Source organism: Zootoca vivipara, chromosome 6 (assembly GCF_965207765.1).
Source record: "Zootoca vivipara chromosome 6, rZooViv2.hap1.1, whole genome shotgun sequence".
Taxonomy (NCBI): Eukaryota; Metazoa; Chordata; class Lepidosauria; order Squamata; family Lacertidae; genus Zootoca; species Zootoca vivipara.
In genome coordinates this window covers 33,482,628-33,507,934 of record NC_142589.1, presented here as the reverse complement: position 1 = coordinate 33,507,934, position 25,307 = coordinate 33,482,628, and the positions used below count along the sequence as shown (strand labels likewise).

Here is a 25,307-nt window from a genome sequence, read left to right as displayed (position 1 = left end):
GATTACCACTGAAATTTGAGATACCAAGGTCTGCCACTGCGTTGGGATGCAACTGAGCTTGTATTAAGGCTGATGGGTTTTGCATTGGGAGAGGGAGAGGGAGTCTTTCCAACTTAACCTGTACTAACCCTCCTTCTGATGCTTTCAGGGTTTCTGACCTTATTTCCTCTTGCCGCTTCTTGCCGCTCCTTAGAATCATAGAGTTGGAAGAGACCACAAGGACTATCCAGTCCAACCCCCTGCCAAGCAGGAAACTCCATCAAAGCATTCCTGACAGATGGCTGTCAAGCCTCTGCTTAAAGACCTCCAAAGAAGGAGACTTCTTCTTTGTCTTGCCTGCAGAGATGAAAAAGAAAGCATAGCCAATGTGGCTAGAAAAGGTCCTAGTTCTTTCTATCAAGCATGTATTTCCTATAATAATCTTAGCTTCCTTATGTTCACACCCAAAGTCTCAGTGTGATTGCTTTCAGGGTAAAAGCATGCTCCAGGCAGGGATTCGTAGTTAAGCTCAACTTTTGCTAATGCACATAAAATCCAGACGCTAACAGTGGGCATTGGATAAGGTGCAGAAAAGTACTAATAAAATTATCAGAAGTAGAGAAATTCCCTGACAGAGGGCACAACCCACACTTCTAATTTGTCCTGCGATTTCTAGTATTTTGCATCGATCTATTTTCACAGGTCCGAGAGGGTTTTTCTTTTTCGTTCTGCCGCTTTCCCTGGGAAAACTCACTGTTCACTGTTGAATTGGAACAAATGTCAATCCGTGGAAAACTTTATCTTTTGGACCGGTCCTAATATATCTTCTAATTCCTCTTACCTTTCACAGTGGGTGGCTTTGTGGCATGGCACCTACAGATCACAGGTTGCTAACATTGCTCAGACATTGATAGACTGCATCTTCCATAAGGCCCTGACCATTGCCAAGCTGGCCAGAAATGAAGGGAGTTGAAGCCCCTGCATTTAAAAGACAAATAAGTATTGTCTTTTGAAAGATCTTCAGATTCATAATTCCAATTTGATCTTAAAACATCACCTCCTCCCAAACTGTGCCCTGGATTTTTCCTTGACTGACAAGCCACCATAGATTTCTCCTATTAAATCGAGTTTGGTGTCATATACGACTTCAGTTACCTTGTCTCAGAGATTTGGCCTTCTTAGTTCTCCTTCTCCACAATTAAAACAATTTATCACCATAATCACATATGCCTTGTTGACATCCCATATATTCTTGGTGAGGTCTTCCCCACCCACACAGTGCCTTTTCTAGCATAGATCTCATCAGCTAGCAATAGCTGTTGAGAGAAGGCAAAATAATCAGACAGGTTCCACAAATAAGCCATCTTATATTCCTGTTTGTCAAAACAATTAGTGTTCGTTGTGGGTTTATTCAGTTAGATCTGCAGTGACTGATCACTATAAATTATGTATTAAGGTCGTCCACATATACTTGTTTATTCATGCATAGACCTGAAGAATTTCCACCTTCTCCATGCAAAAATACACACAGAAACAAACAAAAATACCGTACTCTAAACCTGAATGCAAAAAAAGCCCATTCTCTGGATCAAAAATCTACTTTGTTCTCTGTAGGAATTTTCACTCCAAGATTATATTCTTAAATTTCAGATCCTTTGAATCTTCTCTGCCATCTCTTGCTGCATAATTGCCCCTCCTGCCCCTCCCTTAAAAAAAAAAGCCCACAGAATGACACTTTAAATGCTCAGTTTGAATTCAGCCATTGTTTTATTTTCCCCTTCATTCTGGAAAGGTGCCGTTTAAAAAACCTGTCTGTCAACACACTCGGTAAATTGCCTTTTAAATTAAAACTCATTGCCAAAACTAATTCTTGTTGATGCTGCAAACAAAATTAAAGATTGCATGTAGAATCTAAGCCATTATTTAAAAAGAAAAGGAACATTCGTTTCTAATAGCAGGGATTTCTCTCCCCTTCCCCCGGCAAAACTGTTGCAATGAAATACAAATTTGAAGTTTGTGGGAGTAATTTGTGCCTAAGTGTCTATTTAAACAGGAATTGTTTCAATCAACGTATAAGTACTTTGGGGGAAATGGGGTTTCTGTGACCTCTAAAACCTGTTTGTTTGTTTGTTTGTTTGTTTTTGATGTCTTTCCTGAAAATAGTCCGCAACATGTTTTGAAGGCATCTAGAAAATCAAAACTATTTCCCCATGAAATGGAGAGCAGAACCCAAGAAGCCATTAATGCAAGGTTTATGCCAATGTTTACAACTCACCAAGAAAAAGCTTGCAAGGATTTTTTGACAGGCAATTTCCACCCCCTCCAGCCTGCTATGTGAGACGAAAGGGATTCAGCATAAGCAGTTGTGGAATTGCAAAGCAAGAAAAGAAGACATGATTTCTGATCCTCTACACACACACACACACACACACACACACACACAAGGGAGGGGTAGGGTGGGCGATGTTTTAGTTAAAACAGGAAGAAGTTGAGTAGTATTCTACAAAGTTGCACAGGTTTTGTATAGAAACATAGTTTAAAACACCAGGTGCCAATGGGTAATTTAAAATGGTTACCATACTGCAACTGATGAAGTGGACTCTAGTCAACAAAAGCTTATACAGTACACAGATTTAGTCTTTTGTGATGCAATAAGACTCTTGTTTCTTGCTGCAACAGAGTAACACAGCTGCCTCTCTGGAACTGACACTGCGTTACTAGCGCCAATGTATACACATAGATTATGGCGCGGTGGGGGGAATCGCTAAAGGGCAGTAAAAGAGAGTGCTTAATTGCAAAAGGCCATCTTATAAAGCAACCCACGGCTGCCGGACACCATCCAGGTAATTAATCCTTTTTTCACCCCTCTACTTTTTAATTAAGGAATGTACTGATTTGCATTCTCTAAACCGCAAAATTGATTTTTCATTTTCTCGTCCGTGGAATGATGTCTTGGGTGTCAGGATTCTCATTTGTTTGTAAAGACCAGAGCAAGAGAAATAAATTAATGTACTGTATTAAAACCAGGGAGGTGGACAGAGACATCCCAATGATTCAAGGTAGAGAGCCATTAACAGACACATATTCTTGAGGTTTGAGCAACCTTTTCATCTCAGCTGTGCTCGGAGCATTCAAGAAGTGTGTCAAGACCTTATATATTATATATTTTATTATATATGATATATCTAGATATATATACACAGATACAGTTGATGTACATTTTTAAATGTTCTGACATATAAAAGCATACATAAAAATTGCTGAGCCAAATGATTTAGAACAAGTCATTTTATTTCACTATAATTAATGTACTCTTCCCACTAGGGATTTATGCAATTAAATAATTAGCCATAATGTCACCCAAGGGTGTTCTTAATGACTTTTCGTATACATTTGTCTCTGTTAACAATAACTCAGCCTTATCAAGCTGATATTTTCCAGGGGAAACCTTTATTTTCTTTGTCTCATTTTTTTAAAAGAAAAAAATAGTCATTTTTCTACTTTTACGTTTGATTTGAAGCTTATTTCCACTCTTTTCAATGAGTGCAGATATTTTGGGGGATCTAGTTGAGGCTTTCTATTTCTATTATTGAAGTATGTTAATAGCTATACAACATTATAGACCAACTTCTGCAAAAAGGGGGAAATGATTATTATTTTTAAAGGAAGTATTCATGGAATCAAAACGAAGTTTCAGCTGCTGTTTAAGTGTAATCAGAACTGCTCTTATGTCATAGAATCATGGAATTGTAGAGTTGTCAGTGTTTTAATATCCTGACTCGGACAGAAAAAGCAATGAAGACATCGTCACATGAGCATTTTATTATTATTAGAAAATCAACTACTGTAACTCTCCTGATGGCTTCATTCCAATTCACAGGGCTTCAAAATTACTGTGCCCTGGGCTGTTTCACACATAACACAACATAACATACTCACTGTGCATCTACCCACAATAAAAAAAATGGACCCAACCCCTACTTTCTCTGGTGTGCGTCTACAATGTGTGTGTCTTCAAATACTTAATAGTTGCATTCACACATTGCTGCATTTTGGTGTAGAGCAACAACAAAGTTTTAAAATGAAACACCTGAAAAGGCCCTAAATCACACTGATAGAAATGTTGCTAAGATTAATTCAGAGAGAGAGAGAGAGAAAGAGAGAGAATATCACCTTTATGAAGGCTGAGTAATGTCCACAATTCATTATATTAGATTTCAGACTAAAGATCAGATTATTTTTTTAATGACCCAAAGGGAGAGGAAATTGCAAAGCTTTCAGTTGTGAATGGTAATGTGGCATAGTTTTGGACTAGGAATAGGGAAACATGAGTTCAAATCTCCACTCTGCCATGACGTTCTCTGAGTGACTATGGATCAGTCACTATTTCTCAGTCCACCCAGTTTCAGAAGCCTTTTTTTAAAAAAGAGAGATGGGATTTTTATTTTTACTTTGTTGTGATGGTGAAGAAGTCATGTACATGAGCTCCTTGGGAGAAGAGCAAGGTTTATACATAGTTAACCCTCCATCTCTTTCTTTTCTTTTCTTTTCTTTGCAAATGTCATGTGACCTTCATCACATCCACACCCCAGTTTGCTCATCATGAATCAAACACCTCCTTCACTCTCCGAATACAGGAGCAGTTCATTTTCACTTTCCAAGTTACAGAAAAGTTTAGCTTTTTGAAATAATGGTCTGTTCTATGTTTCACGTGAAAGAATGATGAGATACAAATATGATAAATCAACACCTTTTTTATAAACCATTTTGCTATGAAGCTCACTGGGGCACTTGGGTCAGTCACTGCCTCTCAGCCTAACCTACCTCACAGGGCTGCTGTGTGGGTAAAAAGGGGGAGAGGGACTAGGGTTGGGAAGGCCTAGGCTCTTCAAAGTCATGAAGCTCACCAGGGGATCTTGGGCCACTGACCCTTTCTTGGCCTTGTCTACCTCACAGGGTTGTTGTCAGGATAAATGGGGGAGTTCAGAGAACTATGTCACCACCTTGCGCTCCTTGGAGAATAAGTGGGGCTTTAAATTATAAACAAGCAAAATGCTGGTAGCTTTGCCTCAGCTCCTACTGTTGATGGTAGCTGAGAGATTAGAAGCCATCACCATAAAGCCTTCCCACCAGATTGAGTTTTACTGGAAAAACAGTAAGATAAGAGGTGCCTGCTGGATCAGCCCAATGGCCCATCTAGCCCTGCATCCTATTATCATGTGACCAAGCAGATACTGTACCTGGAGGGCAGCAGGGGGGGACATACGGGGGAGGTAGGTCCCCCCTGCTGCCCCCAGGTGGGGGTGGGCTCTAAAAATGCACTGGTTGATTTAGAACTTAATAACCACTGCCTGCTGAAGAGCCTGCCTGCTTTTTTGGGGTGGGGGTGGGGAGGTTATAAAAGACCAGAAAGCGGAGGCGACTCCAAAGGCCCTCAACACAGTGGGGAAGAGATCTAGCAGGCTCACAGTCCCCCGTTTGCAAAGTTCACAACTGAGTGAGAGATGCATTAGCAGAGATTTCTACCTGACTGAGCGTATTCCATCCCCTGCAGAAACAGGTTGACTCTGTTTATTCCCCCTCTCTGGCTTGTGGGAGAAGCGGGAGGGTGGACTCCCGCTGCTGCTCTAATCTAGATCTAAAAGCTGTTTGATCAGATTTCCGGATTCACTCGCGGCTCTCTAGCGCCACCCTTAGAGAATGCGCGCAACTTCCATTGCTTTTCTGTTTTGTTTCCTGTGTGTCTCTCCACATACACACACACACTTGACTTTTAAGTTATTATATTTGCCTTCGCACATCAACCACTTCAGAGGGGGAGGCTTTGTGCCTTATTAGCTGATCGAAAGGAACAGCAAGGCGTAGCAGGGAGAATCCGAAGAGGGGAGAAAAGGCTGACTTCTTTTCCTCCTCCTGCCGTTCAAAACCTGTTGCAAGCGACTCTCTCTCCCTGTTGGGGTGGGTTTGGTCACACCCGAGGAATCGGAGGAACTGTGAACACAGGCAGACGAGATCCGCTGCAACGAGTCACAAAGGGATGTGCCACCAGAACCGGGTGTGGTTGCAAAACAGGGGAATATCCGTGGCGTTGCTCGTTTTACAACGGAGAGGTTAGAAAAAGATAACGGGTGAAATGCCTGCCCCTTCCCACCGCCACCCGTGACCCTTGATAACACACACTCCAGAATAACGCCTGGTTCGCTCTGATAACGGGTACACGTGAAGAGTGAAAACTTCAGAATCACTCCTGATTACGAAGCTTACTCCGAAATAACTTGTGCTTTTCTTTGATACGCATACATTTAAAAGGCTCCGAAAGAACGCCTGGATTTTTGTTTTGTTTATACCTTCACATAGAGGCATAAAACAAATTAGCCTCCAAAGGTATCGTACATAAGAAGAGAAGACTCCGGGATCACCCCGTGATTTTCTTTTGCATAAACCGAGAGCGAAGGAAACTCTAATAAGGATTTCCTTGTTTTCTTAAATGCAAATAAAAACACACATATTCAGATGCGTGCGCGTGTGAGTATTAAATGCGCGCATCCCCACAATATCACAGGTACGCCAGAAGGAGAGGGCGGGGGACGAGGAATGTCCCCTTCGGTGCCAAGATCTCACATCGGTGGCCAACGGGCAGCGTCGTATCAAGTTGAATGGTTCAACGAGGGCCTTCCCATTTGTTAATTGAGGCAATTACACCCCAGTGGCAATGGGCAGCCTGGTCTCTGGGCAGCCATCAATCATTCTCTCCTTGATCTGTCAGTGCCTCTTCTCTGCGGCTCTCCGCCGCCTCCCCTGGTGCTTCGCCGGGTTCCTGCTTATGCGAGGCCGTTTCCAGATTCTGGTGGGGTGGGTCCCTTAGGAGCCCCGGATTTACACTGGACGGGATGATCGGGAAAATGAGGACTGGTCCGGTGGGATCTAGGAGGGAGGGCGAGAGCAGAATAGAGGAGGAAGTCTCGTCTCTTCCCTCAACGCCCCAACTAGGTCCTATTTGTCTGTGTCTGTCTGCCCCCACCCCCGGGGGAAGAAAAAGAAAATAAAGGGTGGGGGGCCGGGGGAAAGAGTTTCAACCAATCATGTACCATACGGTCACAGACCCGTTCAGAGAAGGTTTTCTTTTCTGCCCTATTTTGGATTTTGGGATTTATTGGGGACTAGCAAAAGGCAGAGAACTTCAGCCTATTGAACACTCAAAGGCGTTCTTAAAACCCAGTGTGTTTGTGTCTATTGGAAACTTTCTGTGCCCCTTAAACAAAGGCACCCCTGTTTAACCGGGCAGAATATAAGTATTTTGAAGGTGCATAATCTGACACAGAAAGGGCAAAATTTCGAGGTGAGCGAGAAATGTCTCACATGTTAAGATATGGGAGGCAGTATATGTTCATGACAGGGTTCATACATTGAGGAGGGGGGCTTGCCCCCTTCCCCCCTCTGGCGCCACCCATGGTGAGTCCCCATGTTAGGAGAGGCGCTCCTTTCCGTGCCAGGGTGAAAGGGAGAGGTCCCTTCTAAAACTCTATCTGGGTATGAGGCAGGCAGCTAGCAACTAAGACCAGTCTCGAACTTCAACTCCCATCGCCTGTGGTCACTGACCATGCTGGCTGGGGGTGTTGGGAGCTGAAGTCCAACAGTATATGGAGGGCCACAGGTGAGCCACACCTGAAACACACACGCCAAAGCCCCAACTATTGTTTTATTCGCATTTCAAAGTAGGCATTGGTGAACTGAGTTAATCAATTAACCGTAAAACAGATCAATCCATTAGATTAATCATTGAAAGGCGTGGCAGTCCCGATTCTCCCAGTTCCCATCCTCTCTCTCAAACACGCTGATCCAGTGCGTGCTTACTCAGAAGTAAGTGCCCTCCCGCCCCTCCCATTGAATTCAGTTGCACTTTACTCCCAAGTAAGCGTGCATAAGGCTCCATGGCGTCCTACAGCTCAACCCCGTAGAATGCATGTCCACCCAGGAGGAAGGTCCATTGAGTGGAACTTCGCTGACCATGCATAGCACTCCGCGGATGCTCCGGATCCAGGAAGTCTGGTGCCACTCTAGAATCACCTGCTGCACCATTTCCCTGTTTGGAAACCTAGCTCATAAAATATGGATCCCTTGGTTAGGGAAGATGAGTCAGTGATGAGAGCGGGGGGGGTGGGGGGGGGAGAGAGAAATACGTTGAAATCATTTGTGCACTGACGGTCGACAACGGGGCGGGGGGGGTCATTCCTTTTATAGTAATATAATCATCACACGCCAATAAAAGTTGTGTCTTTTTACAGCCAGGTTAAATACGCATTTTCCAGGTGGTCGACGGATTGATCCAGAAGATCATAAAGTGCGTGTGGGTTGCCTGAGGGTGGAGGAGAGAGAACACAGCCGCGTTTGGAAAGGCTGCAGCAGTACAAAGTTTCTGGCTGGAGGGACTCCATTAACTTTAGGATAGAGCATCTGTTCAGATGTAAGCCCCATTGAGTACAATGAGGCTTAGTACCTGGCAAGTGTATATAGGATTGCATATGTTTTAAGACCTTTTTTTGGTTGTGTGTGTTTAGATTGGGGGGGGTGTATTAAGGAGTTAGGAGGAGAAAACCTTAAGAGTGAAGGTTTAAAAATGAGATGGGATAGTAATTCTTGCGCCATCAATATACGTACAGGTATTTGTAAAGAGCAACCCGCGCAAAAAGGGGCTTCTCACTCTCGCAGTTTACCAACCATATTTCGACCGGAAGAGAATGGAACGGGTAGGCGAGAGATGGCTATGAACAAAGTTTCACCGTGATCCTCTATTACAGCCTTTATTTAGCTATGGGTCCAGCAGGAAAAGGAGTGCTTGTGCAAGGGATTGCTACGCCCCCCACTGTAGGGCCTACAGGGTGACAACGGCTGGTGACGACGTTACTAAGGATTATGGGTGCCTATGGGGTGGCCATGGGGTTGGGGACAGGTAAGGGATTTATGGAGTTATACTGACTGGGAAAATGGTCTTCCTGATCTGTCATTGGACCAATGAGCGCATCCCATGCTGATTTGAAGAATGGAAAGGAGGAAAGAAAAACAGGTCGCGATCCTGCAGGCATTTTAGCTGGCGCTAAAGCCCATTTAATTTAACTGAATTGAACACGCCTAGGACTGAGATTAGGATTGGACATCATAGGACGGGTATAGAATGGTAAACAACAGCTCCCGAGATTTCATTTGTTCCTGTGGGGTGAATGGGGGAGAGCCCCCTAGGGGATGCAAGTGTGTTTCTCTACGGTAGGTGGTGAAGGAAACGTAGTGTTTCTTCCCGCTGGTGGCGATAACGCTGCAGCGGAGGAACATAAAGGTGAATTCTGCCCTTTTGTGTTCTCAAATCTGGGTTTGGGTTGTCTGAAAAGAGAGAGGGGAGGAGAGAGGTATGGGAAAGCAAACAAACGAACAGCAACAAGAACTAGCGATATATAGAGGGAGATATTTAACCCTCTCCCATCAGGAACGGACAAGAATAAAGCTGTCCGTTTGTTTCACAGCAGAGGCATGTGGTGATATATAGCAATCCTAATAGTAGTAGTAGTAGCAGTAGTAGTTGTATAGAGAAACCCACCAAATAAACTAAGCTGGGGGAGGGAAAGGTTATGTGAGCATGCATGTCTGTTGTTGTTGTTTTTGCGGGGGGGGGGGAAATCCCATGAATCCTTTTCCAACACAAACATGTAGCAAAAGAGTTAGTAAGCTTCAGAGTGCACTAAAACTCTTCCTCGGGCTGGTTGGCGCAAGTGTGAGCTGGGAGTAAAGGAAACCGGGGGAAGCTGGTTGGTCATGGAAGTCATTGCTTCTGCCTTGGTCGACAACAATACACTTTGGTTGTATAGGCAGAAAGGGGCGTGGTTAGGGGAGGGCCTGAAGGGGGCCTGCACTTTCAAACTGACCACACTACTGCTTGTCATTACCCTCTGCAAAAAAAAAAAAGAGAGGCAAGGTCAGGGCTCTGCCTTTAAATTTGACGTGCTCAGAGGTACCGTTCACGGAATAAATAACAACAACAATGACAACAACAATGCCTGATACAAGCAAGGGCGCCTTTTAAGATGCTCAGCGCGAGGCTCAGGATTGGCACGAAGATCTCGGGATTACTTATGACGTCACTCGGCTCCGCTGGCTGGGGAGCGGCGCGCGAAAGGACTCGAACGGGAAGAGAAAAACAATGCACAAGCGAACTCTTCCACGGCTTGCCAGCTTTGACGTTTCCTTCCCAGCCACCCTCTCCGGGAACCCCTCCACCACCACCACCACCATCGCCAATTTCTTTCCAACATCCTCCTCTCCCCTCCCCTCCCCCGCCTCTCCAACGAAACTCGTCCTCTGTTGAGCTGTTCCCCCCTCCATAGATTCTATCTATCTATCCATCGATAAATGATATATATCTATATTTATAGCCCCCCTCTCTTTCCAAGAAGCACCAGGATGAGGAGGGGGCGGGCGGGGAGCTCCGGCGGAGGCTGCGAGCCTCTTTTCCGCAGATGCCCGCTTGCAATCATTTATAATTCACGTGTGTAGAGAGGGCGGGGGGGGGGGTTCTGCGAAGGGAAGAAATAAAAATAATCCATATCAATCCTGCTCGTAATTGATCGTCATCAAGAGGCAGCGTGGGGACGGGGGTGTGAAAAGGTGGGTCAGGAGGGAAGGAGGGGGAGGTCTCAGTGGCGAAGGATTTGGGGAGGGGGGAGAAAGGGGGGTCAGCCAAACCTCCGTTCAAAAAAAGAAAACCCACCCCAAACAAAACTGGAAAGCAACGATGTCTTTTTCACAGCTTGGCTATCCTTACAACACGTCTTCTCAGGTAAGTCCAAACACCCACCACTTTTTTTTTAGTGGGGGGGGGGAAGAACCGGGTCTGTGGCGTGGCGTGCAATGTCAGGTATCTTTTCAAAGCCTCCTTTTCATTTATCTAGTTTTAATCATTTTTGTTTGTTTGTTTCAAATGAATATCTGGAGGAGATGCTGCGTCGCCCCCTCCCACCTTCCTTTGATCTGTGTGGTGATGGGTGTCTGCGTGCGCGTGTTTGAATGAATGGGGGAATATGGTGAACCGGCACACTGCTCCTACCCAAGTTTACTCAGGAGTAAGACAGGCTGTTTCCAATGGGATTCAATCCAGAGGAAAGATCCAGAGGATCGCAGCAAGAATTTGTTTTTCTTGCCCTCTCTTCCCCTCATGACTACCTGTTCAGTTTTAAGTGGTGGCAAGTTTAGGCGGAAGGGGGTGTGTGAGATTCCTGAAGTTCAGTTGATCTGCAAATCTCTTATTGATTTTCCACTGAAGGCGATCCGTGTATGTGTTGTTTGGGTACAGGTTATTTATAGGACTGGCACAGTTTGGGTGTGCTCCCCCTTCCTCTCAGATCCAATAAATATTGACATACGGTTCTTTGAGTGAGAAAATAACTTGGAAATAAAGTTTTGCCAAGGCGACCAAAGCTGTTATAAGATACAGTACTAACTTGGAAGATACTGACTTGGAAAGGAAATCCAATCGATTCAAATGGAACTTATTCACTCGTCGCAGTTTTCTCACGCGAAGAAGCATTCCTACGCACACCTGATTGAGAAGTCAGTCCCGTTTAGGAAGGGGTCGATTGCTGCTGAGCCCACACGCTTTCGTAGTCCAATTTAGATTTGGATTTCGGATTCTGCTTATTGCGGTGTAATTCACGAGAGTCAGTCCCCTCCCCCATTTATTTGTTTTCTTTTTACCTGAGGGGTAGGCGGGGGTAGAGACCTGGGAGGGTGAGGTGTGCATATGAGAGAAAGAATAACAGCGTATGCAGTCAATTCAGTGTCATTTACGCTAATGTGTCACACGGTGTAATGCAAATTGCAAAAGTATACTATGACTTGATCTAGAATTCAGGAACCTGTCTTACAGCGAGTCAGACCATCGGTCCATCCAGTTCAGTATTGTGTACACTGACTGGCAGCTGTTCTCCAGGCTTTCAGGTGGGGGGTGTCTCTCCCAGGCTTATCTTATATATACTTTAAAGGAAAAAAAATCGGTCTTTTAATTGCCTGGTATCCGTTGCTCTCTCATAGGAGAAACCTTTCTACTTCCCCTTGCTTTCCAAGCCTCCCTGCCTGACTTCGGTCCCAGGTGCCTCATCCCCGCCGACTTCGTGCCTCTGCGGATGAAGCTGGAAGCCTCCCACCGTATTACACCTGCACAGCCTCCCCTCCATGCTACCTGCATCCTCCCCCCACCCCATATAATTTAAGGGAAGGTGGTATCTTTTAAGAGACTCATCCGGCTTGCCACTATGGTACCTTCCCCCTCTCTCCCTTTCCATTAAGATTTGCAAGCCACTCGGTGGATCAGGAATTCTAAGCAAAACATTACATTCGCTTTGGGGGCTTCCTTTGCTGTAAATTGGGGTTGGCTTAGGAGACTCTGCACTTCTGGTGACCCGCTTTGGAGAGCCTCCTCCGGACCCCTGGATCTCCACAGCCCCATTGACCGGCTGGATCCTACTCGGAAGGAAGCACCATCCGTTTCTTCAGGGCTAACAAGGGTTTCTCCCCCAGCACCCACCCACTCCAAACGTGCTTTGCAATTAACGTGAAATTGTTTCTCGACATTCTTTCTTGCGTTTTTCTAATTATTTCTCTCTCTCTCTCTCTCTCTGAACTCCAGTTTTTCGTCTCAGCCACCTCTAGCACCACTTGCTGTGACTCAGGGACCCGATCCGTCTCCGATGTGTCCTCGGGATCTTCTTCCCAAACGGCCACCCTCTGCTGCCCCTCTTACGAGAACAGGCTGTTGGCCGGCTCCAGGACAGACCTCAATGCGGCGCTGGGGATGTACAGCTCGCCCTACGCAGCTGCGGCTGGCCAAAGTTACGCCAATTACCTTCCGTACGGAGCGGATCCGTCCACACTGTATACCACGCTGGTGAGTGAAGCGAAGGCACAGGCCTTCCGCTCCCCTATGACTTTCGCGTTACAATTTGGTTACCAAGAGGAAAAGGGGGCGCTAGTCCCTGTTGACCTGGTAATGCACCTAATCGTATTAGCAATTTTGCAGCTGGGGGGAGGGGAGTGGAAATCAGAATGCATTTACATTACAAGGCGATGATGTTTACTCGGAAGTAAAATCCTGCGCTGTTCCTTGAGGTTTGGTTCCCTTCTGAGTGTCTTTCCTAGCGTACAATTCTTACTAGGAAATTATAAAGCTCCACTGAGATCCGTGCTACTTATTTCCGAGTAGACATATTGGGATTTGGGGGGGGGGGTGTAGACCTGCTGAGTATTGAGTGTAACCTTAGGCACTCCAAGGTAGGAGTAGGCCCGCCCCACTGAACACAACTGGGTCTACTCCTCCTCCTGTCATAGGTTTGGGATCCTTTCCGGAGGGCTCGGGGATATGTACAATTTTATTCTGAGCAAACATCCATAGACTCGAGCCGCCGGGCAGCGGTCCCTGTCCACATTCACCTGGAAGAGCGCGCGATGAATTTAACTGGCATCTGAACAAAACCAAAGCGCATGTGGAAAGGGGGACTCGCTGTTGTGCACAGATTCGGGTCCCCAAATTCCTCAAGAGCAATTCTTATATTCGAAGCAGAAACCTCTCCTCCACTTTCTATGGATGATTTGCGACTGTAAGCTCATTGAAGGCGGGACCTATTGTTTTGTCTTGTTTCTAAATTGTCGTGCGTTGCTCCCAAAACGATGTCGAGATAATGTAAAAATAAAATAAAGAGCTCCATCCCTGTACCTCGCTCATCATACACAAAGGGTCTCTGCCCCGAGGTAGCTTGCAGTTACTACACTGATCAGGAGAGGAGACCAAAAAGAGGGAGACGAATGTGGGCCAATTCTATTGTCATCTCAGAAGTAATTCCCTGTGAGTCCCTGTGAGTACACATTGGCAAATGTCATTATAATTACACGCTAAGGTCGTTTTTTATAAAACTAGCATGCTTCAGAAACTTAATATTTATGATAAGTTCATAAAAAAACTATCCCCCCTTTCTAGCCGATCCACCCATCCTTGACTTCCAAGCGAAACAAAATTTAGGAATTTTTAGTTAAAAAGCATCAAGGTGGGACGAGCTCTGCGTTAAAGTTGGTAGAATTTTAACAATGCAGCTCGCTATCTGTTTATTTGAAAACAGGTCCCATTTGTTCAACGGTAATTGCTGCTCAGTAAATGTGTTTTAGGACTGCAGTTTCAGGATCGCACCATGGAGGTGAAAACCCAACATGGGAATTGTGTATGCGTATAGTCAACCCTGGCCTCAACGCAAACGGGAAGAAATAGCAACTTCGGGAATCGTGCCCAAATAGTCCTGTTCGCAGCTGGGGCTTACTCCCATGAAAGCCTGAACAGAATCACAGCCTAAACGCTCCCATTAGTCCAGAAGGTTCTTAATCCGGATTAAGGAATCCAGAGTAGCGGGTGCGATTTCACGCAGTCATTGCAATTGGTTAGTTGGGGCATCTCGGCCCGGAGTAGGGTGGATTGGAAAGGAAGGAAAAAGCATGCGGGGGTCTCCCTTAGTAATCAGCCTTAAAACACTCTTTTAATGCGTTTTCTAGAACTCCCAGTACGACATCAAGGACGGCGCCTCCGCTTTGCACGCGGGGATTGCACAGCCCACGGCCGCCGCCTACTACACCTACGAGCATTCCTTTGGGCAGTACCAATACGACAGGTAACAAGCGCTTTGATCTGCCGAGCGGGAGCTCTTTAGATCTGCCCGCGACTGTTGGGAGCTACAGCAGTGGCAAACCTCCGACATTCTCCCTCCTCCGCACTACCAATTGACTCGTCTCTCTGTGTATTAATCCCGGGCGATCTGGGGAGCAGCCATCAGGAATGGCACGACTCCATTCGAAAGTTTGCTTTTGCAGTGGCGCCTGGAATGCTAGGCGTGCTTTGTCACTGACCTTTGTAAGCTAGTTGCTCTGCTATCAGTACAACCTTTCATCTGGCCTAGCAATATATACATGCAAAAGAGGGCAGGCCAGCACCAAGATCTGTATTTTTTTTTCATAATAATCACTATTATAATTATTAAGCAATATAGCATTGGGGTTTGTCTAAATCTTTGTATTTGGTTCAGGCCAATGGCCCATCTAGTCTTGCATGCTGTTTTCACAGTGGCCAACCAGATGCTTGTGGGAAACAGTCAAGCAGGACCCGAGCAGGAGATCACTCTCCCTCCTGTGGTTTCCAGCAGTGGGTATTCAGAAGCATTACTGCCTCTGACTGTGGAGGCAAAACACAGCCATTCTGGCTTGTAGCACTGGTATCCTCCATAAATTCATCTTTCACAGCCATCAAAAATCCTCTTTCATCCAAATTGGTTCCCATCACTGCCTCCTGTGGGAATTCCATAGTTTAACTAGGTGCTATGTGAAGAATTTATCCACTACCGGTATGTAAAGTACAGTGGAACCTCAGTTTATGAACACCTCAGTTTACGAATTTTCAGTTTACGAATGCCGCGGACCCATCTGGAACGGATTAATTAACTTTCCATTACTTTCAATGGGAAAGTTCACTTCAGTTTATGAAAGCTTCAGTTTATGAACAGACTTCCGGAACCAATTACACCCATGTTTCAGTTTATGAACGCTTCAGTTTAAGTCAGTGTTTCTCAACCACTGTTCCGCGGCACACTAGTGTGCCGCGAGATGTTGCCTGGTGTGCCGTGGAAGAATTACTTTATATATAGTCAATATAGGCACAGAGTTAATTTTTTTAACATTTTCTAATGGTGGTGTGCCTCGTGATTTTTTTCATGAAACAAGTGTGCCTTTGCCCAAAAAAGGTTGAGAAACACTGGTTTAAGTACTTCGCGGACTGTCTGGAACAGATTAATCCACTTTCCACTACTTTCAATGGGAAAGTTTATGAACGCTTCAGTTTATGAACAGACTTCCAGAACCAATTGTGTTCATAAACCGAGGTACCACTGTAATTATTTTTATCTGTGATGAATCTTTCAGCATTGTTCTAGTGCAGGCATCCCCAAACTTCGGCTCTCCAGATGTTTGGGACTACAATTCCCATCATCCCTGACCATTGGTCCTGTTAGCTAGGGATCATGGGAGTTGTAGGCCAAAACATTAAGAGGGCCGCAGTTTGGGGATGCCTGGTCTAGTGTTATGAAAGAGGGAGGAAAACTTTTCTCTACCCACTTTCTCCATGCCATGCATAATTTTATAAAACTGCAACCCAGATGAGGATCCCGCAATCCTCCAGATGTTGTTGGATCCCAGCTTCCATCAGCCCCAGCCAGTGTGGCCAGTGATTAGGGATGATGGGAGCTGGAGTCCAACAACATATGGGGGGGGGATGCACAATTCCCCATAACTCTCCCCTTTTCCACTTTCTGTTGGTAGCCCTCTTCTATCTTAAACTTCCCACAGCACTGAGAAGTCACAATGAGGAAAAGTATGGCCTGCTGGTTTTCTGTTTTATAGCTGTTGGGTGATGTGTGTGGGTGTTCTTAGGTTGAAGTCCTATATTCACTTACAAGAGAGTAAGCCACATTGAACTTAGAGGGATTTACCTCTGAGTAAACATGCATAAGATGGCATTGCCAATAGGAATCTGAAGAGGAAGTAGTTTCTATCTCACTCCATCCAGTGCTTTTCTTTTTTAAATAAATAGAAGAAAGAACTTCTCACCTGCAAGATGCAAATGACTAGAATATTCAATTAAAATATTTTTGAGTAACATTTCTCATTCTCGCCATCTTTTAGACCTGATGAAAGCAAAAGGTGTAGAAATGCAATACTTTGCAGGTATGCTCAGAAGTCCTATTGAGTTTAATAGAACATGCTCCCCTGTGTGTATATAATTCTATCTAAACACTCTTATTGGGGAGTAAGTCCCATTGTACTCAGTGGATCAAACCTGTGAGTAAATTTGCCTCGGATCACCAACAAATGACCTCCACAATTGGAGACATTATGCTGTTAGTTGCTGGAAACTGCTCTTGTGCTCAGGTCTTGTTTGTGGGTATCCCTTGGGAATCTGGTTGGCATTGTGAGAACAGGATGCTGGACTAGATGTGCCACTAGTCTCATCCAGCAGGCATGTCTTATGTTCTTAAGCCTATGAATGGTCTGTAGTTATCTTCTCATTGGTCAATGCCTCTGTTGATATGGAAATTATTTCCCAGTTACAGAGAAGTTGTGTTCATTTTGACACTGTACCATTTTGTGGTTCCATTCTGCCTGAAAAGTAGCATATGCACCTCCATACTGGCTCAGAAAATCATGCTCAGCATCTCTATCTCCCTGCCAGATATGGAACAGTGGATTTTAGCAGCTCAGCCAGACGCAAGAATGCCACCCGAGAGACCACTAGCACTTTGAAGACGTGGCTGTATGAGCACCGGAAAAACCCCTACCCTACCAAAGGAGAGAAGATCATGCTGGCCATCATCACCAAGATGACCCTCACTCAGGTCTCTACCTGGTTCGCCAATGCTCGGAGAAGGCTCAAGAAAGAGAATAAGATGACCTGGTCTCCAAAAAACAAAGCAGGTGAAGAGAGGCGAGAGGATGGTAGAAGGAATGGGGAAGACTGTGGCAGTGAAAATGAAAGCAAAGGTAGGCTTGGAAATGGACTTGCTGGATGCCTCTTGATCTAATCTACCTTACAGAGTGGTTGTGAAGATATAATGGGTTCTTTGGAGGAAAACATAAAACAAAATAATTATTATATTGTATTTCCTGGAGCCATCTGGTTGACCACTGTGGAGTGCAGGCTGCTGGTCTTGATAGACTGGGGTGGAGAACTTTTGGGCCTCCAGATGTGGCTGGACTGCAGAATCCATCAACCCCAGCTGGCAGGATCAAGACTGATGGGAGTTGTAGTCCAGCAACATCTTGAGGGACACAGATATTCTCCAACTTTGAGTTACTGTATGTCTTTGATCTGATCTCTCAAGGCTCCTCTTATGTTCAGTTTTTGATGCCCTGCTGGATCACACCAAATGTCTATCAAGTGGTCTACCAGATGCCTCCAGGAAGCCCACAGCGCCCCACCTGTGCTCAGTGGTATATGTACAGTCTCTGCTTTGAATACAGAATCCAGCCATCACAACGAATGGCCGTTGATAGAACTGTATTATTATTTTTCATAAACCATCTTAAAAGCCATCTAAGGTAATAGCCCACACCACATCTCTGTAGCAGCGAGTGCCATAAATTAGATTATATGTAGTGTGACTAAATACACACAGACACACACACAAAATTTGCCCATAATTCTAATGTCTAATTCAATATCACATATGAAGGGATTGTCTTATTTGCTTCTTGTCCTTGGTATTTAGCTAGAGGTTGTCTGAATGTGAAAGTACTAAACTATCACTGTCTGTAAATGAGAAGTCCAAAGTTCTGATCTCCTCGCATTTTGGCATGGTAGTTCAGGGCTGGCCAGCCCAATACATTTTGCCGCTTGAGGCAAAACCAGTCAATTGTGCCCCCCTGCCACTTCTCCTCCTCTTCCCTTCCCCCACCACTACCACCGCCTCCTCCTTTTCCACCTGAGGTGACTGGAGGTGGCATAGAGAAGCCCTGGCATGCTGAAGCTGGTGGTGGAGAAAAAGGGCCAGAGAGGGGAAGGCAGTGCTAGTGGTGGCCCCATTCTTCTCAAGTGGCAGCCATGGGTGAAAAACTCAAGAGGCAATGAGTGGTCTTCTCCTTGGGGTCCCGGATCCACCACCCCTACCAGTTGTCCCCAGCTGGCCACTTGAGGTGATATCTCATTGAGGCTAGTGTGTGGCCTGGCCTTGCAGTTACTTAACCTTCTTGTGGGTTGTTGTTTACACATATACTTTCTGCCCTTTCTTTTCATTCCAAAATACAGATCCCAAAAGATGCAAAGAAGAAAAGGAATTGCAGCTGAGCGATCTGGAGGACTTGGACGAGGAGGAGGCTGAAATCAAGCTGGAGGCTGAACCGAAGCATCCACACCAAGAAGGCCCCGGTGTGGGCAGCACCTTGGCTGAGACAGAAAAAAACAACTGCAGCCTTAGCCTGCCCAACCACTTCCAGGCCTTCTCCTGTGCCAAAGGTGACTCGGCAGTTACAGGGGACTTCCTTGGCCACAAGGGAGGAGCCACCTTGGTGAGTGGCCTTGGAAATCATGGACAACCCTACGAAGCCCCTGAGAAGCCCAGGATCTGGTCCTTAGCTCACACAGCGGGGGCCAATGTGATTGTGGGACCCATGAGCCATCCTGCTCAAAGGACAGAGAGCCCTGACTGTTTGGTGCTCAGGGGAAGGCCCCCTGGGGCTGTGGGACAATGCGGTGAAGAGAGGCCCCTGGGCAGCCTTGTGAGAACACAGTCTATTCATGACAAGGCCTTGGAGGAGCTGGCCCAACCGACCAAGATCTTTAAGAATTCAACCTTCAACCTGCAGTCCATCTCTTTAAACTATGCTTCCTATCCCATGCTGGGTGAGACCTGTCAGTATTCAGCAGGAACTGAAGGTAGTCAGCTTCTTGAGATTCCTCCCTTTCTTTCCATATCCAGAAGCACTGCTTGATTTTAGCGAATGGAAGTTTATGTGGTGTCAAAAGCTCTGCCATGGTTTTCTAGGTCCAGGGCCACATAATTCACAGCCATTTTTCATGCAGTTACTGGATGCTAAATTTCTCCCCTCATTTTGGGGAAGGAGCACCGATGTCCTCTTCTGCATTATCCAAAAGACGAGTGAGCTTAACTCTCATTCTGAGAAATCTTTGACAAGTCGGTGGATTCACACAACCATTTTGAGTTGGCAAAGTTATTCAGAATCTTCCTTGTCTTTGTGGTGAAACAGTGACTGGTTATCCTTCTGAAAATGTTTGAGGTGTGGGTTGATCCATGTGGTGGTGGAAACCAGGATATCATCAAAATGTGTCTGGATGTGTCAATGTCTGGATGTTCAGGCAGCTAAGTCAATGTGACAAAAGTAGAAAGAGAAATTCAGAATTAAATGCAGGAGCCTTGGCCAGTTCAAAATGGTCTTGTGAATCCATCTGTTTCTCAAAGAACTTCTGGGAAGTAATGATCTTGCCATGTAGTAGAGTGTATAGGAGACACCACAACATGACAAGGAAAAGTCAATGTGCAATAAGTTCACCACTCAAAAGTACAGGTACGTAGCCATGTTGGTCTGCCGTAGTCGAAACAAAATAAAAAAAAAATCTTTCCGGTAGCACCTTAGAGGCTAACTAAGTTTGTCATTGGTATGAGCTTTCATGTGCATGCATGAAATCTGAAAAAGTGTGCATGCACACGAAAGCTCATACCAATGACAAACTTAGTTGGTCTCTAAGGTGCTACTGGAAGGATTTTTTAAATTTTATTTTAAAATACGTTAGTGGCAAAAATCAAATGTAAGTCCAGCAAGAGAACAATATGGTGAAGCTGCTAAGTATCATATAGTTAGGTTTTGACTAAATGGTGAAAATGGACCTCTGTACATGCTCAGAGCCATGTCCTCACTGCTGATCCAACCTACAGGTACAGGGAGAAATAGCCAATTTCCTCAAAAAGATTCAGATTTGATCTGAATTTTTTTTGGGGGGGGGGAGGCAGAAATTTCAATCTGGAATGTTCAGCCTTAAAACCTGAAGGATTCTTTATATGTCTTGCTGATTAAAGTTAGCACAGCAAGGTTCAGCATTTGGTTAGGGCCTTCAATAAATCATAATAGAATTGTAGAGTTGGAAGGAACCCTGAGGGTCATCTAGTCCAACCCTCTGCCCACAGCTGTCCCTGGGTGGACTTGAACCACTAACTTTCTGGTTAATAGCTGGACCCATTGTGCCACCCACTGTTTTGTGGTAACCAAGGCTCAACCCTTCAGATGAATTCCAATTTCTATCAGCCCCAGCCAATGTGTTCAGTGGTCCTTGATGATGAGAGCTGTAGTCCAACAACATATGGAGGACAAAACATTGGGTGCTTGTGCCCTAAAGACTAAAGATAGATTAATGCAACCATATTTTGAATGATACTCCCCCCCCCATGTTTGCTTCTCTGGGAGTATGGCTTACTGAACACACGGGAAGTTGTTGTGTGTTTCTTCTGTGCTACCGGTATGTGTTGCTGTGGTGTTGCTGAAGTGCATCTGCACATGGGCGTACCCAGGATCAAAACTAGGGGGGGGGCTAGGGGAGGGGCCAAGGCATGGAAGGGGAGGGGCCACAAAGTGGGCGGGGAAAGTGCAGTCAGATGCGCCGGGCTGGTGGGCGGAGACAGAGCCCAGCCCAGCCCAGCGGAGCGCGAGTTCAGCGTTCCCGCCCGCCGCGCCGCGCTCTCTGGTTCCCCGCCGCGCTTGGCCTTGCCAGAGGGCGCGACGGGGAGCTGGAGGGAGGGTGCGGCGCGGCGGGAATGGCGAACTCGCGCTCCGCCGGGCTGTGCTCCGCCTCTGCCCACCAGCCCTGCTAGGGAGGGGCAGCCTGCGGCCCCCACTTGCCCCGCGGTGGGTACGCCCTTGTGGGGGGGGCAGCTGGCTTCTAGAGTAGGGCAGCTGCCCTAACTTGCCCCGTGGTGGGTACGCCCTTGCATCTGCAAGCACCATTTGACTGCATGGAGACTTTCACCATCTTAAGCGCATACAGGAGTGCAGCTTAAAGATGATGATAACGACAACGACGATAATACTCCACTCATCTGGTTGGGTTTCCCCAGCCACTCTGAGTGACTTACAGCATATATAAAAACATAATAAAACATCAAACATTTAAATCCTCCCAATACAGGGCTGCCTTCAGATGTCTTCTTTATCTCCTTGACATCTGAAGGGAGAGTATTCCACAGGGACGGGGTCACTGCCGAGCAGGGCCTTCTGATTCCCTGTAACTTTGCTTCTCATAGTGAGGGAACCGCCACAAGACCCTCAGAGCGATGTGGGTGGAGACGCTCCTTCAGGTATACTGGGCCAAGGCCATTTAGGGCTTTGAGGGTTAGCACCAACACTTTGAATTGTACTTGGAAACGTACTGGGTGCCAGTGAAGATCCTTTATGCCTTGGTATAAGGCATCTTCTTGTGTTCCTATATATGTAGGAGCAAGCACACACATAAAAGGGTCGAATGCTAGGATGCAAAATAGTAGAAATATATATCTAGAGCAACCTTGTACTGAGTCAGACCATTGGTCCATCTAGCTCAGTATTGTCTACACTGACTAGATGCAGTTTTCCAGGGTTTCAGACTGGGGTCTCTCCCAGCCCTGTTTGGAAATGTCAAGGATTGAACCTGGGACCTTCTGGATGCTCTACCACTGAGCTACAACCCTCCCTCTGTGCAAACGGATATTTCTAACAGACAAATGAGAGGGGTTAGCAAAGCAAGCTTCAGGAACAAACTTATAAATAATCAAACAGAACCTACAATAAAATCTTGCAGTGCATCCTGAGCTCTTACCAGGAGAGATTCTGTTCGGGTTTCCTGCCAGCCATCTCTTCCTCTAGATACCATAAGTTGTAAAGGGGCTGAAGCAAGAACCTTTTCTTCCACAATTTGTTTTCTTTTCCAACTGACGCTCTACATTCTGTAGGTACTAAGCATGTTCAGTCTTTGTAATGCTATATTATGGAGCTTTGTCCATTCTTTTTATAAAAAACTTTTTAAAATGGTTTTTTTTTGGGGGGGGGTACTTTTGAAAACCTTCAGGTTTCCCCAAATAGGTGATCATCGACACTCCTGCCTCACTTTTTGCATTATTTCAGTTAGCACTTAGCACTTGTTCATTAGTGTAATGATTATCCCTTTCCCCTTCTGAAATTCGTATCATGGATATTCCTATAAGGACAGTGTTATGCTGAAGCTTAGAGAGTTTCCTTAAATCTTGAACTGCACGTTTGGACATGACAAACAAGGAATGGCTTTTTTTCTTGCAGTGTGCCCTGGATTGTTACAGAGACATTTTACGGTATTAGATGATGTATCAAGTTATGGCTGGAAACAGAATGAGGTGCTTGGCAAATATTGGAGAGACACGTCATTGTTATATCAAATCAGAGAATTGTAGTATTGGAAGGGAGCCCAGAAGGGTCATATAGCCAAACCCTGTGCAATGCAGGAATCACAGCTAAAGAATACCTGAGAGATGGCCACCCACCTTCTATTTTGAAACCTCTTTATGGAGAGTCCACTACCATCTGTGGTAATCTGTTCCACTGTAGAACAGCTCTTACCATCAGAAAGTTCTTCCTACGGTTTAGGTGGAATCTCCTTTCTTGTAATTCAAATCCATTGGTTTGGGTCCTACCCTCTGGAGCAGCAGAAGACAAGCTTGCTCCATCTTCCATGTGAAAGTGAGTTTACCATTCCTTCTGCCACTGCAGCTCTGACAATATCATCTGATCATCTCTGATCAGTCAGTCAATCTGATAATCAATATCTGATTATATAATCTGATTTACCTTTTTTGTTTGGTGCTTTGTGTGTGTTGTTGTTTTAAACTGCATTTATATATCTGTGTTTCATTTTTATTTGTTTTTTTTTAAAAAAAATCAAATATAGGACATGATTGGTGGCTTAAGGAGGTGAATGCTTCTCTTCTTTCTAAATACTACCTCCAGATCCTGCTTTCAAGTAGTTAGTCACAGGAGCAGCTTTCCAAAATATCTGGAAATTGCAACAAGCTTTTTTTTTTTTTATAAAAAAAAAGTCAAAATGCATTTCCTTTACAGGCTCACTTTTGGAATTGTAAGAATGATTTGCCTTCAGAGGAATGTCAATGCCCCTCATGCATTCTGTGTAATCCTGCCTGAATCATCTGGGTGTGAGTCTCCTGACTGGAAAGAAGGGAGCTCAGGGCTCAGAAAGACAATGGTCAGCTTTCTCTGTGAGATGGGCAGTCCATTGGCTGCATCTCTGAGTTGACAGAGCTGGGATGATCCAATCTCATACAGTGTAGAGATGCAGCAAAATCCGCCACACACACCTGACATGGAGGCCAATGAAAAGTAAGCCAGGCCAGAACAGGGACTCATTCAGAGGCACAGATGGCAACCTCTGTAAATGGGCTCACAGGAATCTTTATTTCATTTTGTTTCTCTTTTGCAATATGATGGGCAATCTCATGGCACCAGAGTTTAATTTTGGGGGTGGAAAGAAATAAGGCAGGGATGGGGAGTTTGTGGTCCTCCATATGTTGCTGGATTATAACCCTTCATGTGACTGGGACTGATGTGGGTTGGAGTCCTAAAACATTTGGAATGGCACAGGTTCTGAAACGAAGGTCTGACAAGGTGGGAAATGGATAAGTTGCATTCAAACATCTCATTGCTGGATTTCTGACACCTGCTTAATACACATGATGGTGGGGCAGAGGTGGCAGTTTTCACCAGCTCTACTGCAGTTCCCTAGGCCCACCAAAAAATAATTGCTCTGGAGGGTTGGGAGAATCAACTGGAGCAGTATGGGGTCCATTAGCACAGGGATGGAGTACCAATTGCCCTCCAAATATTGTTGGACTCAAACTCCCCTTTGCCTCAGCCAGCGTGGCAAATGGTGAGGGACGATGGAAGTCCAAAAATGCCAGGCTCCCTATTTTTGCAGTAATGCCTCCACTAGACCATTTGGGTCCAGCATATTGATTACAGAGTCATTTACAGTCAAAATCTGGGAATGTTGGAGAGAGTGGGGAAAGTTGTCCATTGACTCTAATCAAGTAAGGTGTTTTTGTGTGTGTTTTTTAAAGAAACAAAACCAAACAAACATGTTCTTTTGTTAAAACAGGGTTTGGGAGAAACATGAGAGGCACGCAAGGTTCCCTAGACCTAAGCGAAGTCTGTCTCAGTCAGCATAAAGACAAACTGAGAACAGCTTTTAGGCCAGTGCTGAAGAGGTGAGAAAGGTGAGTACCGGAAGAGTTTATGCTGTAAGCTGTGATTGCTGAGAAATGCCTCAGTTTAGGGTTTCCACCTTCCCCAAAGGTACCTTATCTGTAATTCACTGAGACCTAGAAAGTTGCCTTATACTGAGTCAGATAGCTCCGTATTGTCTACACTGACTGCCTGCAGATCTCAAGGGCTTCAGACAGTGGTTTCTCTCAGCCCTACCAGGAGATGCTGGGGATTGAACCTGGGGGCTTCTGCATGCAAAGCATGTGCTTGACCACTCTGCCCTAAAAATAAAAAAAATCCAGATGGACTCAGAAGAGTGGCAGCTAGTCTGTTAGGCATATAGGAAATTGCCTAGTACTGAGCCATAATAATAATACTACTACCAAACACTCACAGCTGTTCCCACTAGAACAGGTAAGAAAGCAACAGGCCCAGTTTGCAAACACTGGCTGCTACTAGTTTTTTTTAGCAAA

The 25,307-nt window shown here is 45.4% G+C and overlaps 1 protein-coding gene across 1 annotated transcript; it reads left to right on the top strand.

Annotated features, from left to right (window-relative positions):
• The first annotated feature begins 10,759 nt into the window (after nt 1–10,759).
• IRX6 (iroquois homeobox 6) lies at nt 10,760–24,840 on the top strand. The gene is made up of 6 exons (XM_088671291.1): nt 10,760–10,804; nt 12,650–12,907; nt 14,557–14,672; nt 17,279–17,586; nt 18,851–19,477; nt 24,728–24,840. Exons 1-6 carry the CDS (start codon nt 10,760–10,762, stop codon nt 24,838–24,840), a joined length of 1,467 nt encoding a protein of 488 aa, XP_088527417.1.
• Nucleotides 24,841–25,307: the final 467 nt, after the last annotated feature.